Source organism: Pinus tabuliformis, chromosome 5_1 (assembly GCF_031772625.1).
Source record: "Pinus tabuliformis cultivar Carrire ecotype Pingquan chromosome 5_1, CPIR1, whole genome shotgun sequence".
Classification (NCBI taxonomy): domain Eukaryota; kingdom Viridiplantae; phylum Streptophyta; class Pinopsida; order Pinales; family Pinaceae; genus Pinus; species Pinus tabuliformis.
In genome coordinates this window covers 134,697,970-134,715,855 of record NC_142305.1, presented here as the reverse complement: position 1 = coordinate 134,715,855, position 17,886 = coordinate 134,697,970, and the positions used below count along the sequence as shown (strand labels likewise).

Below are 17,886 nucleotides of genomic sequence, written 5' to 3'. Positions count from 1 at the left end.
AAATCTGGAACATGCTGACCCTCCAAGAGTGTCTGGTATGTGTGGCCGAATTCTAGGTCGCTTTTGTAGAGAAGTGGCCAATCAAAAGTCTCGTGCCCACAAGAGTTGAGCACAGTGGTTAACGCCATGATCGGTGGTCAATTGAGGCAATCTGCAACATTATTGGTGCTGCCCTTCTTATACTTGATATTCAAATGGAACTGTTGCAAGTATGTGGACCACTTCTGATAGCGATCATTCTGCAATTTCCCTTGGGTTTGTATGAACTGCAGGGGTTGGTGGTCTATGTGGATCACCGTTTCCTTCCCCAAAATGTAATGCTTCCATTGTCGGCAGGCTTGCATAATGGAATACATCTCAAGAGCATGATTTAGGAATCCTAACTTAAAGCGTATCTTTGAAAATATAGTGAAGTGAGATCTATTTGAAGCACCAAAACCCTAGGATCATAAGCTCTAAAACTAAATGATGAACCCTATGCCTTAAAAATGATAGGAAACCTATAATTGTAGTCATTTTCAAGGGGGAAACTTCCTTTTACAATGAATACAATGTATAAGACAATATTTGATTGATCGAGATTTAAACAGGAACACAACAAATTATAGATATAACCATACATATAGAGGTGCAGTAGAAATAATACTTCATTTCATTACTGTAAAATACTGAAATATGCTTACAAACAAAAATGGAAATAAACTAGCTAGGGTGATGGTAGCTTATCTCTGAGAAGAAATGTGGTAGCTACATGCCTCTGAACTATATTACAATGAGGCTCGAAGGCCTATTTATTGTTGAGAAACAGTGGAAAACCCTAAACATCCAAAAACCTAACCCTAAAAGATGAAACACCAAACTGTGGGCCTCGTTGGGGTAAATTGGTACATCAACTTCTCGGGGTCGTAACTTTGGCATATGATCTCCGTTTGACGCACACAATATCTCGTTAGAAAGATCTGTCCGAGAAATACGACTTTGGGAAGAAAAAAACATGGGTCGTAACTTTGGCATACGATCTCCATTTGATGCACACAATATCTTGTCAGAAAGATCTATCCGAGATTCCTTAGAGTAGTAAATAATCCAATATTGTAATATATGTCATTTTGTATAGCTACATCTACTTTTATTATATAAGAATGAATAAGTGAGCACGAATAGGATTAAAGAAAATTATTTTATTTTATTTTTATTTATTCATTTATTTATTTTGAAGATGAAGAGGAATTTGAAACTCATTGGGATTATCTAGGAAAGGCCTAGGTTCAAAGCCAATGGGTTGCCACTATAACCTCTAGGGTAGTGCCAATAGCTCACAAGCTAGTACCTCAAGAAACTTATGACTTAGCAAGGGCCAAGGTGTCCCAAGGCACACAGGGGGTGTGAACCTCTATCCAATAGCCACCTACCCTTCTAGCATTATCACAATAGGCCAACATGTCCCTTTACAGGATTTGAACTAAGGTGGAGAGTAAAACAAACTGTGCTTCTAACCACCCAATCTAGAACCTGTGATTAAAAAAATGTTAGGGATAATGTTTATTTAAAGGAAGGGTGTGTTATATACATATACACATCATATTTTGTTTTTGAACCCATTAATGTCTCACCAATAAGTTATTTGAGAGCTATTAGTTACCCATATTAATGGGATGTCACTAGGTTATTGAAGAGATGATGGTTACATATATTAATGTCTCAACCTTACAATAGAATAGAGTTGTTAGTATGAGATTTGTATTTAAAAGTGTCTCCCCCTCGTTGTAATCAATTCATCATTTTTTTTTCCTGTTTTCTTTTTATTCTATGTTGTTCATGGTCCCTGGAGATTGGTCACTTCCTGTTGGCTCAACCACTAAGTCTAACCTTGAGATTATCAAGAGAATTGAACACATAACCTCTCAATAACAAAAGTGCTTTCACAATGGGGACTCAACCAACTAAATTAACCCTCAAAATTTATAATCTTTTCATATTATTATAGAATAAATACAATTAAATATTCTTTATTCATTCAAACACCAAGTATATCCAAAATGTCTTTCTTCATATTTAACAATTCTAAATACAATATAAAAATTAAATAAATAAATAAAATTATCTTATTCATTATTAATTAAAATTATAAATATTAAAACGCTCATCATTAGCAATAAAAGAAAAACCTAGTGATAACACTAAAAAAGCACTATGGCATGACCTTGTTGAATCTTTAATATTGGTAAAAACACACAACATAATTAGCAAACTTTTTGTACTTAACCTTTTGTATTGATAAAAGAATATATACATATTTGGTAATCTTGGTCAACTTTTTCAACGACAATCACCAACCATTTACAAAGTTAGCTGCTATTATTATTATATATTTAGAAGCTTTTTCAATGATGGGATGAGAAACAATTTACAAAGCTGCTACTATTACATCCGAAATCTCAAAGTTGACTTTTCGAAAAAAATTTGGCAAGCTTAATTAACTCAGACTACTCAACATTTATAAGGGATTTACATATTATTTTATCGATTATAAAATTTAAATTCATATTAAAAAAGTTTTAATGTTTTTTTATATAATATTTGAACCTCCTAAAAGCTTATCCTCTTAATAATTATCGATAAATAATTCAAAGAATGTCATTTTTAAAAATAATTATAATAATTCATATATATATTTATTAATAATTAATTAAAAAAATATTTTATTTTATTTTAGAAAAATTATCAATTATATCAAACTTGTACTGGCATTTGCATAACATAGAGATAAATGTGACCACTATTATTATAATCCTTGAATACCTTTGTAAAAGATACATAGATGAGAAAGTTTGGGGAAATTGAAAATAAATCTATCATCACTCACAATAATAATTTACGAATATAAATTATCCAAAAATTTAATTATCTTAATATTAATTTGATAAAAAAAACCACTGCTACAATTTTGTAGACACTTTAAATATCAAAATATTTAACACTAAAACCAAATTCTCAATGAATACAAGACTAAGTTATTGTCCCAAAATACAAGATTAAGTTATTGGACTGTAACCAAAAAAAGTGCTAAGTACATCAAAAAGTTGTACTTATTTTGGTTTTTTCTTCATAAACCTAAAATGGAGTTTCAAAGTGGAGTGATGACTATGACACAATAAAATCAACCACCAAATATCAACCATAGGATGTATTTTGGATTTATTAGTGACATCATTGATATTATTTTGGATTTTATGAGTCACATCACATCATGAAATAGTAAGATAGAAACTGTTAAATCACTTTCGGTACTGGAAGAAAGCATAGGAAAAAGGTAAATGCCATCCAATTAATAATGTTGATGGAAGAGTTAGGACTCATAAAGTGATTGAGGAACCTAGATCATGATAATCGGAGTGTCACAAATATTTAAGCTTAAATGGAGTATTGTTTTACAACAAACCTATATATCTATAGATATATATGTGCCTGGAATATGATTCTGGTTTTTTTTTTTTCTGCTCCGGTTTTGCTGGTTTTTGCGGGTAACAGTCTTTATATTTTGGGATCTCTGCTTCTAGGACGATCTGTCTGTTCCTATTTTCGTATGTGTTATCTGTAAATGAAAACATTATGTGGACTATCTTTTTCTGCTTCTGTATAAATCTGTGGCAATCTAGGTCATGTGGGCTATATAGATGTGATGTGTAGGTTTTTTTCCTGCTTCTGATATGGAGCTTTCGGACTATTCGTAAACGTATTTCCTTTTTTCAAAACATGTGGGGCTTCTTTTCAGCTGAATCTGCAGCCTTATGTATGGAGGATCTTTATATTTTCTTAATATAAATCTATGTTGGTTTTTTTTCTCTGAAAAAAATAGATATATATGCAGTTTTAAAAAGCATGTGTCTCAATCATAAGTATTTGTAAAAGATATAAGAAAGTAAGGAACATGTTTAAGAGAGCAAGAAGATGTTTTTTTTCTAAATAAAATTAGAAAATGGTATATAGTAGAGAAATTTGTATAAATATTAAAATATTGATTTTTTTGGGTATTTAATGTTAAAAAATTAATAATTTTGAAGGTTAATTCTCATATAAAATTGTGGTCAAGTTTTATTAGTATAGCTGGTTGAGGATGGGCCTCGTTAGCAAGGTGACCTAGGATTAAACCTCACGGGGTGGTTGTGCCTTCTACTAGGGGGAATGGACATGCTAAAAAATCCAATTAGCTAAGGGCTGGTGTAACCCAGGCTGAATGCGATACCTAGGGGACTTTGATGGCTTAGATGCCCTTGGGTCGCGACTTCTCAAACTACAGGTCAAATTTGGAGAATCAAAAACAACTTGACAGACAAAAAAAATCATATAAAATTGTGATATCCTAGATTTTAAATACATCATCTTAACTAAAATAAATTGTTGAATATATAATATCAGATTATTTGAATTAATTCTTAGTAATATTAAAATCTTAAAAACCTCTGAATTGGCTTTTATATATTTATGTGTGCAAATAAATATTATTTAATACGACTTATTTACTATATATTTTACCATTGCTTTAAAGTGTGCTATGACTTTAAAAATGCTTTTTATGGAAATTAAACATTATTTATTAACAAATCATTTATTTTTATCTTAATTTTTTATAAAAATAGCTATAAATATAATTTTATTAGCAATTATGAGTTTTTATGTTAATATAATTATGGTTTTAAGACCATAACATTTTATATTTTCTAATGGATCTTCAACTCTTGAGTTCAAATTGACCTTGACCAAAAGAGACATTTTTCTATACTACACCGTTTGCATACTATGAAACTAAATTGGTATCTTCTAAAAACCTTCCAAAATTGACTAGAATTAGAACATATATGCAAAACATGAATTAAAACAAGAAGAGGGCTAGCCTATATTGTTCGAGCATAATTCATAGTTGGCTTCAGTATTTTCTTTGTCAACTTGTGTTGGTTGCGTAGGAGTTTGGACTTGGGTCGCCACTTCGACATCGTTCTTAACCTGCGGGTTGTCTCATGCCCTTCATATCTCTACATCCCACACTAACTTATTTAGCATTGTTTCTTCTCAGAGCTTCATATCATGATAGACGGAGGTCCAACAAATCCATATGTACCTGTAATATATCAATTTTGGTCCGCAATAGGTTGTTCTTTAGGTTCAGGAGAGATAACTGAGTCGAACCTCCACAAACTTCATTTCTCCCTGTCTATTCAACAATGTCTAAATGGGCTCCATCGTGGCAGTGAGATAATATAGGTGGCAGTTGAATACTTCCTTCTCCGAAACAAATGAAACCTCCATGATTTTTCCCACACAACAAACCTTTGTATCAAAAATAAGCTTGCATTTCCATACTTTGATTTCTACAAGAAGAAAGGTGGTCAAACTTGCCTTATAACCATACTTAGCTACCAACACCAAACCATAAGTCCTTTCACCAGCGTCAATGCACCAACCTGGAATGTACATTTGACTATCTAAACATTCGATTTCAGAGCTAAAACCACAACGAATCTCTCCCTTCACCATTAAAGAATTGTACCATAAGTGAGTTTGGCTCTCCTCGATATTGAAAGTGTGAAACCTCAAATCCTCCTTGCATTTATGTAGTGGATGGGTGATCCTCCATCTATCCTAGAACTTGCTTAGACTGACAAGTTCTAACCAAGTGGTTACATGGGCCCAGATCCCAGCAATAAGGAGGAGCCACGAAAATGCCAGAGAATATTTCTTGTGATTCAGATGGCATGGAAAAGAGATGATGTGTGGGCACCAAGGCACCTTCCCATTAATTCCACTATTAATTCCTCTTAATTCAATTGATTTACCAAATCTATGATTTTTTGTTATGTTTTTTTTCAAGAGAAAAAAACTAACCACTTTCATTAATACAAAATTTGTTACATGGTCAAGAGAAACATTAACCCTAGGTCAAAGAACCATACAGACCAAAAACCAAAATACAGACCCAATTCCACTCTAGAAACAAAGGCCCATAATGTTCAAAACATGAACCAATACATTACGCCGACGCAAACACAATTTGCAACCCCTTGTGGAAACCAAATAGAAAGCAAAATAACCACCGAAATGGCCCAAAACCGACAAAAGGGAGGACATACCTAGGCAACGAAAGAAGAAAGGCAAAAGAAGACCTGATGCATGGACTGCATTGTTGACAAGAAGTTGTAATATGGGAGAAAGAATCCCTCATAAGAAAATTCTACTGAAACTAATGGAATAATGAAGGAAGAGTCAATGAAGATCTACCATGTACACAATTTATGAAAGATTTAGAATCCTTGATGATCTGTATATCCTCGATGTAAATCCAAGATGCATACTTCAACACTCCCCAAAGGGCTAGCACCTATGCCTTGTAGCCGGAGTCGAAGCACCCCGACCAAAAGAAACGAAATGCTTTGGATTGATCGATCACAATGTAAGCCCCACAACCACATTCACCTCGTGAGGATGCGCCATCAAAAAGTTTGACAGGGGAGGAGAAATCAATCTCCATGAGATAGGTGTCTCGACTATGTGCTTTGGGCTTCCAAGGACTCACCTTCTGAAAATAGTCCAAGATTTTCAAACTAGTGGAATGTACGTTGGGGGGTATATTTTCAAAGATATATTTGTTCCTGCAAACCCATACACCCCGTAGGAAGTATATCAAGAGAGCTCTAGTTGCTTTCTAACCATATCTCCAATTGGTAAACCATGCTACAATAGAATATCTATCCACCTTCGGATCTACTTCAAGGGAGTTTATGATCGCCTCCCAAATAGCGGTCGCAAAAGGGCATTGAAGAAAGAGGTGCCTAACCTCCTCAGGGGTTGATCCGCAGAGAGGACACCAACTTGGACCTTGAAAACCTCTCTTTATGAGGTTATCCCAGGTGAGTATTCGATTATGGGTGACTAACCATGTAAAACATTTGATTTTTAAAGACACCTCCCACTTCCACATGGGAGCCAACTTCCTCGCATGATGCTCAACATGAAAAAGAGACGTGATCTTTAGCTACATTTATCATGGTACAAGAGAATACATGCCACTACCTTCATCTTTTGCTAATATCCCTTATTCTAAGGATACTCCTTTATTTGATAATGTATCTACTTTTGAGTTTAGGTGTCGCATAACATGGTGAAATTCAACTATCTCAAATTTTGCAATTTGTTTTCTTATTCTTTGCAAGGTTGGAGATTGTGCTTGGCTGGGATTCCTTTTGAGGTTCAACACTTATTGAATGACTATAATGGAATCTCCATAAACCATTATTTGCCAAATTTTCCTTGAAATAGCCAACTTCATCCCTTGCCATAAAGCTAAAAATTTGGCTTAATTATTAGTAGCGTTTCCCAAGCATCATGCATATTGTATCTCTATTTCTTTTCCAAGGAGATAAATTACCCCTCCCGCTCTTTTTTAAAAACTATTCCTATCTCCATTTTTTTATATAAACATTCAATTAAGATTAAAAAATCTTATTTTAAAGTGAAATAGAATTCTATAATTAAGAATAGATGATATTATATATAATATGTATAATGTTAATAAAATAAATAAAAACAAATAAATTTAACATCTCATTTTAAAAAATAGTAAGAAGAACACAGGTGGGACTACTTGCAAATCGATTCCAAAGACTAAAACTGCAGATAATTATATTTATTTTTTAAATAATTTTGAATATTTACATAGCTCATTTCAATCAATACATTTATACCATCCATCTATATTGGCACAAAAAGTTTTTCTTGGGCCACATTTTGATAGATTGATTTGAGCAGAGCTCATATCCTTCACTTTGTGAAACACCTCCATTTACATCTAAGGGACTTGGATGAGAGTTTGGATCGTATTAAGCAACACTTGGTCATTCCTTCTCCAACAGGTAAAAATCCCAACAATAATGAAGTCCCAATTTAGGTTGCTACTATTGATTTTGATCCCTTTGCTTAATCCCTGTTATGACCATGGTTATTTTGTATTCCAATCTTATAATCTATTTTGCTATTACTTGACTTAGAAATTTCAATACACATCTCAATCTTAATTTTTATGACCATTTTAATCTAACACCTCAATCTTAGTTTTTATGACCATTTTAATCTAACACCTTTTAATGTTTAATTTTTATCACTATTTTGATATCGAACTCCATAAAAAAAATTGACCTGGACTTTTTTGTTCTTTCATACACATTCCAATTAAAAAGGCAATAAAACATTTACCTCAATTTTTTAAACATTTACACAATTTAAAATTAAAACTAAGAAATACTATTGAGAATCAAATGGTGCTTCAATTTTAAGTAAGTTGTGATTTTTGTAATAATAAAATCACATCATAATTTATCTAACATATATATATTTAATAGGTATCTAAGAGAATGGATGATATTTTCCACTCGCATGCATCGATTGCAACTACTTTTGAAACTTCATCAAATAAGATGACAAGCCTGAGTTATTTAAACTATTAAAAGTTGAATTAAAATGTTTTTCAATTAAGTGGTAACCTATGGAAATCGCTTACCGACTTAATAAAACTCATGGAAAATCATCGTCAATATGATTAAATTTTTGAAAACATTGAAAATAAATATCTAGGAATGAATATCCTAAACGTGTAAAAAAGTTATGTAAAGTTTGGACATTGTGATATGTACGCTGCTTTGTAGATAGATATCAAATGTTGAGGTGTGGGATGACCAGAACAGTGTTAAAGTTAAAAGATGATGATGACATTTGTCTACATGCAATGTACTTTTATATATATTGATATATAAAAGATATAAATGTATTGATAATTTTATTAAAATTGTTTTTTTTAATCAATTATAATGATGTGTGGTCGAAAGTGTATTTTTAATTTATAAATAATTTTAAAATTTAAAATATTAAATATTGTTATTATAAAATATTATATTATATATTTTATATAGTAATATATTGTAATTACATGAATGTAAATTTAATTGTTAAAATATTTCAATTATATAATTGTGGTTGATTTTTCTCATTTTACAAGTGTGGTTGTCTGGTGTATATATTTAGTCATAATACTAATTGGTATTTTTGGTACTTCAACAAATTAATGCAAGATTATTAAGTAGAATAAAATATTATCAAAAACCTTAAACTAACTTTGCAACCACTATCAATTGATATTTTTGATACTTCAACAAATTAATCAAAGAAATATTGTCAAAAACCTTAAACTAACTTTGCAACAAACATTATATACTACCATATTAAAAATATTAAAAAATAGTTTAAGCATTATATTTTTTTTTTGCAACAAACATGGTATGCTAAAATATTTACAATATTAAAATAAACATTATATTTTTTTGAACAAACATTGCATCCTACAATATTAGTAAATAATTTTTTTCAAACAATTTTATTCTAAAATCCAATATAAAATTTAAAAAAAACAAACAAAATTTCAAATTTTATTTGTTAATATTGTACACTCTATATAAAATCTAAATCTAATTTTTTCACATGTTAAATATATTTATATAATTAAAAAAGTTAGATAATAAAAATAGTAATTTCACCAATAATTAAATAATTAATTTCTAACCACAATTAAAAAAACTTATCTTAAAAACTAAAATATTTAAATCTATACTAAAATATAAATGAAAATAGTAAACATTGGCTAAAAACATATAACATTATATAATAAATAACCATCACTTTGCTCATGGCAAACATACTATGAACCAATTCATCAAATTTTTCACATTGCATATTGAAACCCAAATGACCTTTTTCTTACAAAAGGCAGGGACATTATTATTGCTTATTCCACTAAAGGAAAGGGGAATCTTCCAATAGTAAATGCCACATTTTCATACACGTGGCAAGTTACTGCCAATAATGGGAAAATTACATTGTCCTTATCCATATGACGTGTTAAAAAGAGCAGTGTTTCTGGCTATAAGAATTGTTCTGGAGCTTTCTCACACTGTAGATCTTGACCACTTTATTCTGAATTGCAGTGTCCCTCTTCTCCAACGATGCTTCAAGTAGAATTGACATTACTAAGTCCTTCCCTTCAAAAGTTGAATTGATTCTTTGTGGAATTGGATGCATTTGGATTGTTTTGTTTTGTAATGTGTATACAAGAATATTCCATTATTCCAATTTATCGATGAATATTTTTTTAATTAAATAAATAAATTTGTTAATTATTTATTATTTTATTTTAATTGATTTATTATTATTATTATAAATCATTTAATTTTTATAAAATTTTATTTATCTTTGGTTAGAAATTATATTTCATAATTAATAACATAATATATAGAAAAAATTAGGGAAAAAAAAATTAAAACATATATTTTGTAAATGAAAAAAATATTTCAAATTATATATTTTAAAAAATATAAAACGAAATTAAATGAAATTAAATTAAATTAAACTAAATCAAAATTATTATTTATTAGTTAATTACTTTAATATTATATGAATAAAAAATATTATTAATGCAAAATATCTTATTAACACATTAATTGTGATTTATATATTTTGTTGGGAGTTGTTTAAGGAGGTGGAGGAATTGCATGGATGGCCAAAAGTGGCCAAAATCTAGGCAAAAAAAATTCAAAAAATATTGTAGACACAGTGTTTGAATCGTGTTTTTGATGGTGGAAATGGATTCAGCACCATCAAAAATGTCTAGGACACCTAAAAATTTGAAGTTGAACAATTATAACTTGGATTTACAAAAATCCTTACATGATTTTCTCTAAATATGACCATAATTTCCATAATTTTCTGGGCAATTCCTCGGATAGTGAAACTACGGCTATTTTTTGTAACCACATTTTATAAAATGAATATGATGATGATTAACTTAAAAATTGTGACTTATACACTTATAAAACTGCGTTTAAATGATTAAGGAAATTTTAAATTAAATGATACAAAATAATATTAAAAAATATAAATATAAAATTTTTAAATTAAATGATACAAAATAATATTAAAAAATATAAATATATTATTTTATTAATTATTAAAATTATAGAATTTATTTATATATTTAAAAAATAATTTAATAGAATTTGTTTATATTTTTAAAAATATTTTAATAATGAAGAATGGTAAGTCAATAAAGAATTATAAAAATTAATTTTAGTGATAATTATTAGAAAATATCTCAAACTTATTTTATTTTGATTTATTTTTAGATATAACATACATTGAATGTTGGTTTGGACTTGAGACTTAGAACTATGTTTATTTGGATAAGAGTGGCCAAATAAAATCATAATTTAGTTTACAAGTAAGACTTAAAAATATTTCTAATTGGATAAGAGTTAGCCAAGAAAAAACACACTCTACCTTAGATGTACGACTTAAAATATATTTTTAATCACTAAGCTTAAAAAAAATATTTTTAATTAAATAAGAGTTTACCAAAAAAAATACACTTTCACTTACATGTAATGTAAGACTTAAAACCTTAAAAAGACTTGAAACTTAAAAAAACTTGAAACCTAAAACTAATTTTAATTGAATACATGTTTATCTGAACACATGCAAATTATATAGCTTTTATACTTATCCTTTACATATAATATGCACCACATCTTGCTTTGGGAATAAGACTTAACATTCATTCTGATTGGATAACATATTGTTTTTTTCAAATGCAAAAAAAACAAATTAGCTGTCCAAAACTCAAAGATATATAGAGATTGTTTCTTTCAAATATAAAAAACAAATTAACAATCCCAAACTCGAAGACATATATCATCAACTAATATTTACCCCTTTATTATATATATATATATAATTTTAATTTTTAATAACATAAATTTTCTTTAACAGCTACTATAGTTATCCTTTATTGGACCACAAATCGACAACTAGATTAAATAAATTTTCTCATGTAGTTAAAAAGCTTGCATGCATCAATTTTATTAAAAGTTTCTATCATCCCATGAAATATCACACGTAATAATTTCGTATTTATTAAGGCTCTTAGGTTGGATTTAATGATTTATCTATTTTGTTTATTAGGACATTTATGGTCGGCTGGGAAAGTCTCCAGCAATAACTCATCATCTAAAAAAGTGGTCACATGCAGAGAGAATATGCCTTTGGCCACACTTTCAACTTGCAACCACTCTTTCGTCCACTTGTCCTTTTACTCACTCCACCTCTTCTCCACTCTAATTTAGGACACCCCATACCTAAAATATCAAACAAAACCCAAGTCAAAAAGGCAAGGGGAACCCTTGGAAGAGGCAAGGGCAACCCCTTGGCCTTTTTCAGGCTTTACATAAATTATTGCAACGAATTTTTGGGATAGAAACAATACTATGTCCACGCCAAAATTCCGTAGGTGCACACGTGGCATGTTGTAAAAGGCACCAGTAGATAAGCCCCCTAAGGCGTTGAGAGCACAACACAAGGCACCCATTGCCAAAAGTGAGGAGTAGCAGGAGGAGATGAATGTATGATTGTCTGACGGGCCTGTCTTTCAGACAATCAATCAATTCAATCTGTGTGCCTGAAAGTGTGGTGTCTGAATAAGAGGGGCCTCTTAAAATCAAATAAAACTGCAAATTATAAACATTACCATCTGTGCCTGAGAGTGTTCTGCTGCTATTTGTATCTGGTTGTTGGATCTGGGATTGATAAATTGTTCAGACACTGGTTCTGTTCTTATCTTGGTCTTCTGAGTACTTGTGCTGAGTAGTGGTACACAGAGTGGGATTGAAAGTTTTGTTTAGGGATGGAGGATTTAAACAGCTGGAGAGAGGGTAGAGGCCTGTGGATTGGAAACCCTTCATCTGAGGCAGAATTGGTGTGTAGATACCACAGACATGAGTTACAGGGGAATCAGTGCAGCTCCTTCCTTGTGAAGCACATCAGAGCCCCTGTACATCTGGTTAGTACTAGTACTTGCTACTCATTCATTCAACCCTTTTGGCTAGATGATAGTCTGTCCATCTTTGCAGATCTATGGATAAAAGACCCATTTGTTATGGGGATTCATAGGTTTTCTAACCAATTCATACTCACTTGATTTGATGGGGATTCTTAGGTTTGCTAACGAATTCATACTCACTGGATTTCCTTTCATCTTGAACTGAGATCAGGGGAGATCAGTATAGATCCCGTGGTATATAATTGGTGTTATATATCTGGGTTTTCATCTTCCGATGCACTCAGCTACACTGTAAATGGGTCATAACAGAAGCACAAACCCATCTAATCTCGGGTGTGATATTCACCTCGAAGTTGCAAAGCAAGAGATATCGCACCATGATTCAATGGAATACTTGTGTGAACTCGCGATATGTGCATCCTCAAGCTTTGCAATCTCAAGGAGCATATCAAATCTGAGTTTAAATGGGTCTGTGTTAGTGCCCATATTCAATCACTTAATGCACCATTTAGATTATATGCACTGTTACACGTTCAGGCAGACACACAAGTGTTATAAATCCCCACCTCCATTCTGAGTTGTAGAGCACCTCGCTTCTCTCAGTGGAAGAAGCTAGTCACTGTCTCCGCTCTGATTGAAGTAGGGTCAATGTAATAGCAAGGTTAGAAACCCAACAGTACTCGTGTGCAAGAGTCCTCCTGTCTAACTCTTGGATTTGCATTTGTAAGAGTCATACTGTCTAACCTTTGGACTTGCTTTTGTATTTCATTTCCACAGGTTGTGTACGTGTTTTATAGGTTATGTCTCTGAATTGTTAATACCTTGATCTGGATTCTAACCAGAGCATTATCTTTCAGTTTCAAGGGTTTTGCAAAAGGTTCCAATCAGAGATTTGATATCCTCATCTTCTGAATTTCACTAATGTGAAAGACATGATATGCTCATAAACCCCGCTATGCTTGTGGGGAAGTCATTGGATTTTTTCGGGTATAGTCATTTTTCTTTTCGAAGCTGCTAAAGCTCAGGGATCAAGCAAAGCTTCATGCTTATTAGGTGCCCGCGAAGTCTCTGTGGCTGGCTTGCGAGGTTCACAGTGGCTGCTTACGAATTTTCAATTATCATCTCTTATCTATCTGCTTACTATTTCATTCATATTGGTTGATATCGGTACTAATTCCTTGGGAATAAGTAGCAAATGATAGTTCCTTGCATTTTGTTTAGGCTATGCATTAAGGCGGCAGCAGCTGCTGTTCTGTGTTGGGGTTGTATCAATTTCCAGAAACAAATCTCCGATTATTGTAGCCAGTTCTTTCACTTTGGATTTCAGAGGGTTAGTGTAAGTACCCTAGTCTTGTAATTAATGTGGCAGATCTTTTGGGGAGCCATTCCTTTGCTGTCTGTGTTTGTTTTTGGCGTTTGGCTGATGGTGTCAGATTGTCATCAGTTGGATTTCAGGCAAACCAATATTTGTTGAAATGTCCGAAGTCTCACATTGCCAAAATATTATTCCGAAGGGGAGCATGCTGTAGTGGGATTGGATACCTACACACATGCACATCAGCCAAGTAGTAAACTAACCACAAAATAGAAGGAATCCACTAACATTCAGAAGGGTCGGTGTCTCCAACTCTTTCGGACATAGAAACACTACATACTACGGACTTATCGATAGCCTATTGTGGTTACTTTGGTTTTGGCTCTAAAATATAACGGAATTTTTAATTTCTGCTCATTTTATTGTGACTCAACAGACACTGTTTATATCTAGCAATTCCGCATCTTAGTAGTTTATTTGTCTTTGTAATGGTCATGTGTTCATTCTGATACCAGACACTCAAGTTGTGTGTTATCTGCAGGTTTGGTCGATAGTGAGAACATTTGACCAACCCCAGAAGTACAAACCCTTTGTTCATAGCTGCAGTGTGAGGGGCGGTGTTACAGTAGGAAGCATCAGAAATGTTAATGTCAAATCTGGCCTGCCAGCTACAGCAAGCACAGAAAGATTAGAAATACTGGATGACAATGAGCATGTTTTCAGTATTAAAATTCTTGGAGGTGATCATCGTCTACAGGTAACTTCTTTTGGACAGGCTTAATTTTGCAGGGTAGAGATTTATGATGTTACAGCAGTTCAACTATATATTATGAATTTTTTGCATTAAGCTAGCGGTATGGTAAATCATCTTTTTAAGTTTAATGTAGCCGAGTGCTTTTTCATTTTTGCCATTGGATGGGATATCTTTTTCACTTTTGTAGTGCAGTTAGTGGGGACAAGCCTGGATGAGACTCGCCCTTTTTGCTGGTCAAGCATGTCTGGTCGGTGCTTGTCTTGGGTAGCCTGAAATTCTGTTGATAGATAAGTTCAATAGCCTCATTCACTGCCTTGAATTCAGATTCTGTAAAAGGGAACTGCGTCTCCTTATTTGCAAAGCTGTAGAGGGCATGATTGTTGTCATTTCTTGAAACTAGTTAGTAGTGTGGCATAAACTAAGCGGAGTCTAGCTAGCACGCCCTGCAATTTTATCATATTTCTTAAAAGCTTTCTATATTATTTGTGTGATTCTTTTGTCTAGTACTTGTTCATCTCAAATGTATTTTGTGTTGAATGATGATTTAACTTCGCAGTAGGATCTTATCAAGCTGCTTAAATTTAGACCAGAGCCTGAGACCATGTTTTATTTTGAAAGATACTCCAAATATTATCGAGCTCACTAAATGCGTCTAAAGGATGTAGATTCAGAATAACTAGAATTCTCCTCCGATTTATTAGTGCTCCTTGGAGATATTGCTATCTTCTGAAGGAATATTTTCAAAGTTTCCGTTCCTTTGACGTGCAGAGTCTCACACATTTGTTTTTATTCGCTTAACCTGGTTGCAGTCTTCACAAATCCTATATTTCACAATGTTGTAAATCTTGGCAATTGCAAAAAATTGGTGTGCGTCATTAACTCAGGAATCAGCAAAGTTGACAAACCTCGGACCTGAAAAACTTGAAAAAACTCTTAACTATTTTTTCGCGTTTGAAACAATAAAATTACTTCTACAATGCAGGCCTGAGAGAAAATGATGGAATATCTTAGAATCTCACACCTCTGTTTTCTTTGAGGATAAGCTGTTGAAAATTGAAGAAAATCATATTGCCTCTTTTATCAAGTTACCATTCTTGTCTGTTTGTAATGTTGTGCATTGTGTAAATATGTTACAGGTTTCATTGAATGACTACACATTTTTTGTTTGTGCCTGCAGAATTATTCGTCTATCATAACTGTTCATCCAGAGATCATTGATGGAAGGCCAGGTACATTGGTTATAGAATCTTACGTCGTAGATGTCCCAGAAGGAAACACAAGGGAAGAAACTCGCTTCTTTGTTGAGGCCCTAGTTAAATGCAATTTGAAGTCTCTTGCTGATGTCTCAGAGAGACTAGCTTCCCAACACCACACAGAACTTCTTGAGAGAACATAAACTACAAAGCCTATTTCAGAGATCATATACTCTGATTATCTTGTAAAAGATTTTCCACAAAATGGAAAGCGCCTACCACTTTAGTTCCCTAGGTTTAGGATGTTTTTTGAGGTCAAACTTTGAAGTCAGCGAATCCATGTTTCTCTAGTTCTCACTACTTATTCTATTCGAAACAATATTGTTACTGATAATAAGAATTTTGTGGGCCTCAAAGAATGGTGGTTGTTTCCCCAGAGCATTCTCGCATGTAGATTTGCTGACAGACTATACTGAGATAGGTGACCATATCTCACATAGTTAGCCATTTCAAACTTGCTCCTACCTGAGGAAAACTTGTGTGTAATATTTTGTCTCGGGACTCATTCTCCTGTGTGTGTATCTCATGTTGATCAATGTTCATAAACTGTAATCTAGATGTTTGAGAGTTCAAAACATTTATGCTGTGACTTGAACGTGCTTGTAGGATTTTCATTTGTTGCTTTCTAGAAGCTACAATCATAAGATGTGAAGTTTTGCTTGGTTCATATTGGTGGAGCTCCATCTGATAGCAGATAGAAGATTCATGGCTCTTATATTGTTGTTTCATATGTATATTGAATCTTGATTGAAAAAATTGGAGAAGATGAATGCATGTGCATTTATCCCTACTTTTGTGAATCTATTATGTAGCAAACTTGTGAAATTTCTGATTATGGGATATGATATGCTAATTGAAATGAAAATAAACTTTTCTTTTACTGTTAGATACGCCCTAGAAGCACAAGAAAACCCAATCTGCTGAATGCATGTAAGGAAGGACGCAAGCATCTTATGTATGTCATCTTACAAATACAACGTGTCTGTGTGCACTGTGCATGTACATATGTGAAATGGTTGTCTTTCCTATTTTCTTTGTTTTATCACATATATGGTTATCTGTGCTATAAATGTGATGATGTACAACTGAGTCCTTTCAGTTACCAGCTATTAGAAAAAGCCAGCGAGTAACTGACATCAGTGATGGTCCCTTCCAGTACACCCACTTGGCTTGATTCAAGTCAGATAACTTCATCACTCCCATATAATCTGTGTGGTCATGCCTGTCACCAGTAACCCCTCACTCCAAATTGCAGATTCTGTTGTTTCAGTTACTACCATATATTCTCTGCTCCAGTTCACAGCTACACCAAATAGTTAAAGACATGTTTTGTTCTAGGTCTGTGATTTTCAATATTACCACTCCAGTCTGCATCTCTGTATATTCTGCTAAACAATTCAAACATGAACTTGCACAACCTAAAGTTCCTATGATTTAGCTAAAACTCTTTTATACTGTCACTGAAAGATGTTTCCTTGGTGTACTCGTATATTGGCCTATTACTCCTATAAGCAATGCCAATTCTTGTGTAACCATAGCAGACATTAAACTGTCAACCATCCTGTTGTTTGGAATTGATTGCTTAATCTCTTCTTTCTCCATTGTTTGAGCACATATATCTCTAGAAAACTCG

General features: G+C 32.6%; 1 protein-coding gene across 1 annotated transcript; it reads left to right on the top strand.

Moving 5' to 3' along the window:
* The first annotated feature begins 12,258 nt into the window (after positions 1-12,258).
* LOC149163790 (abscisic acid receptor PYL8-like) lies at positions 12,259-16,830 on the top strand. The gene is made up of 3 exons (XM_089431864.1): positions 12,259-12,931; positions 14,788-15,003; positions 16,178-16,830. Exons 1-3 carry the CDS (start codon positions 12,776-12,778, stop codon positions 16,394-16,396), a joined length of 591 nt encoding a protein of 196 aa, XP_089287990.1. The 5' UTR covers positions 12,259-12,775; the 3' UTR covers positions 16,397-16,830.
* The last annotated feature ends 1,056 nt before the right edge of the window (positions 16,831-17,886 follow it).

Excerpts from the sequence above, each read along its gene's own strand:
- LOC149163790 (XM_089431864.1), top strand. The coding sequence starts at position 12,776 with ATGGAGGATTTAAACAGCTGGAGAGAGGGTAGAGGCCTGTGGATTGGA. Across the intron at positions 12,932-14,787 it reads TCAGAGCCCCTGTACATCTG|GTTTGGTCGATAGTGAGAAC; the intron begins GTTAGTACTAGT and ends TGTTATCTGCAG. Across the intron at positions 15,004-16,177 it reads GAGGTGATCATCGTCTACAG|AATTATTCGTCTATCATAAC; the intron begins GTAACTTCTTTT and ends TTGTGCCTGCAG.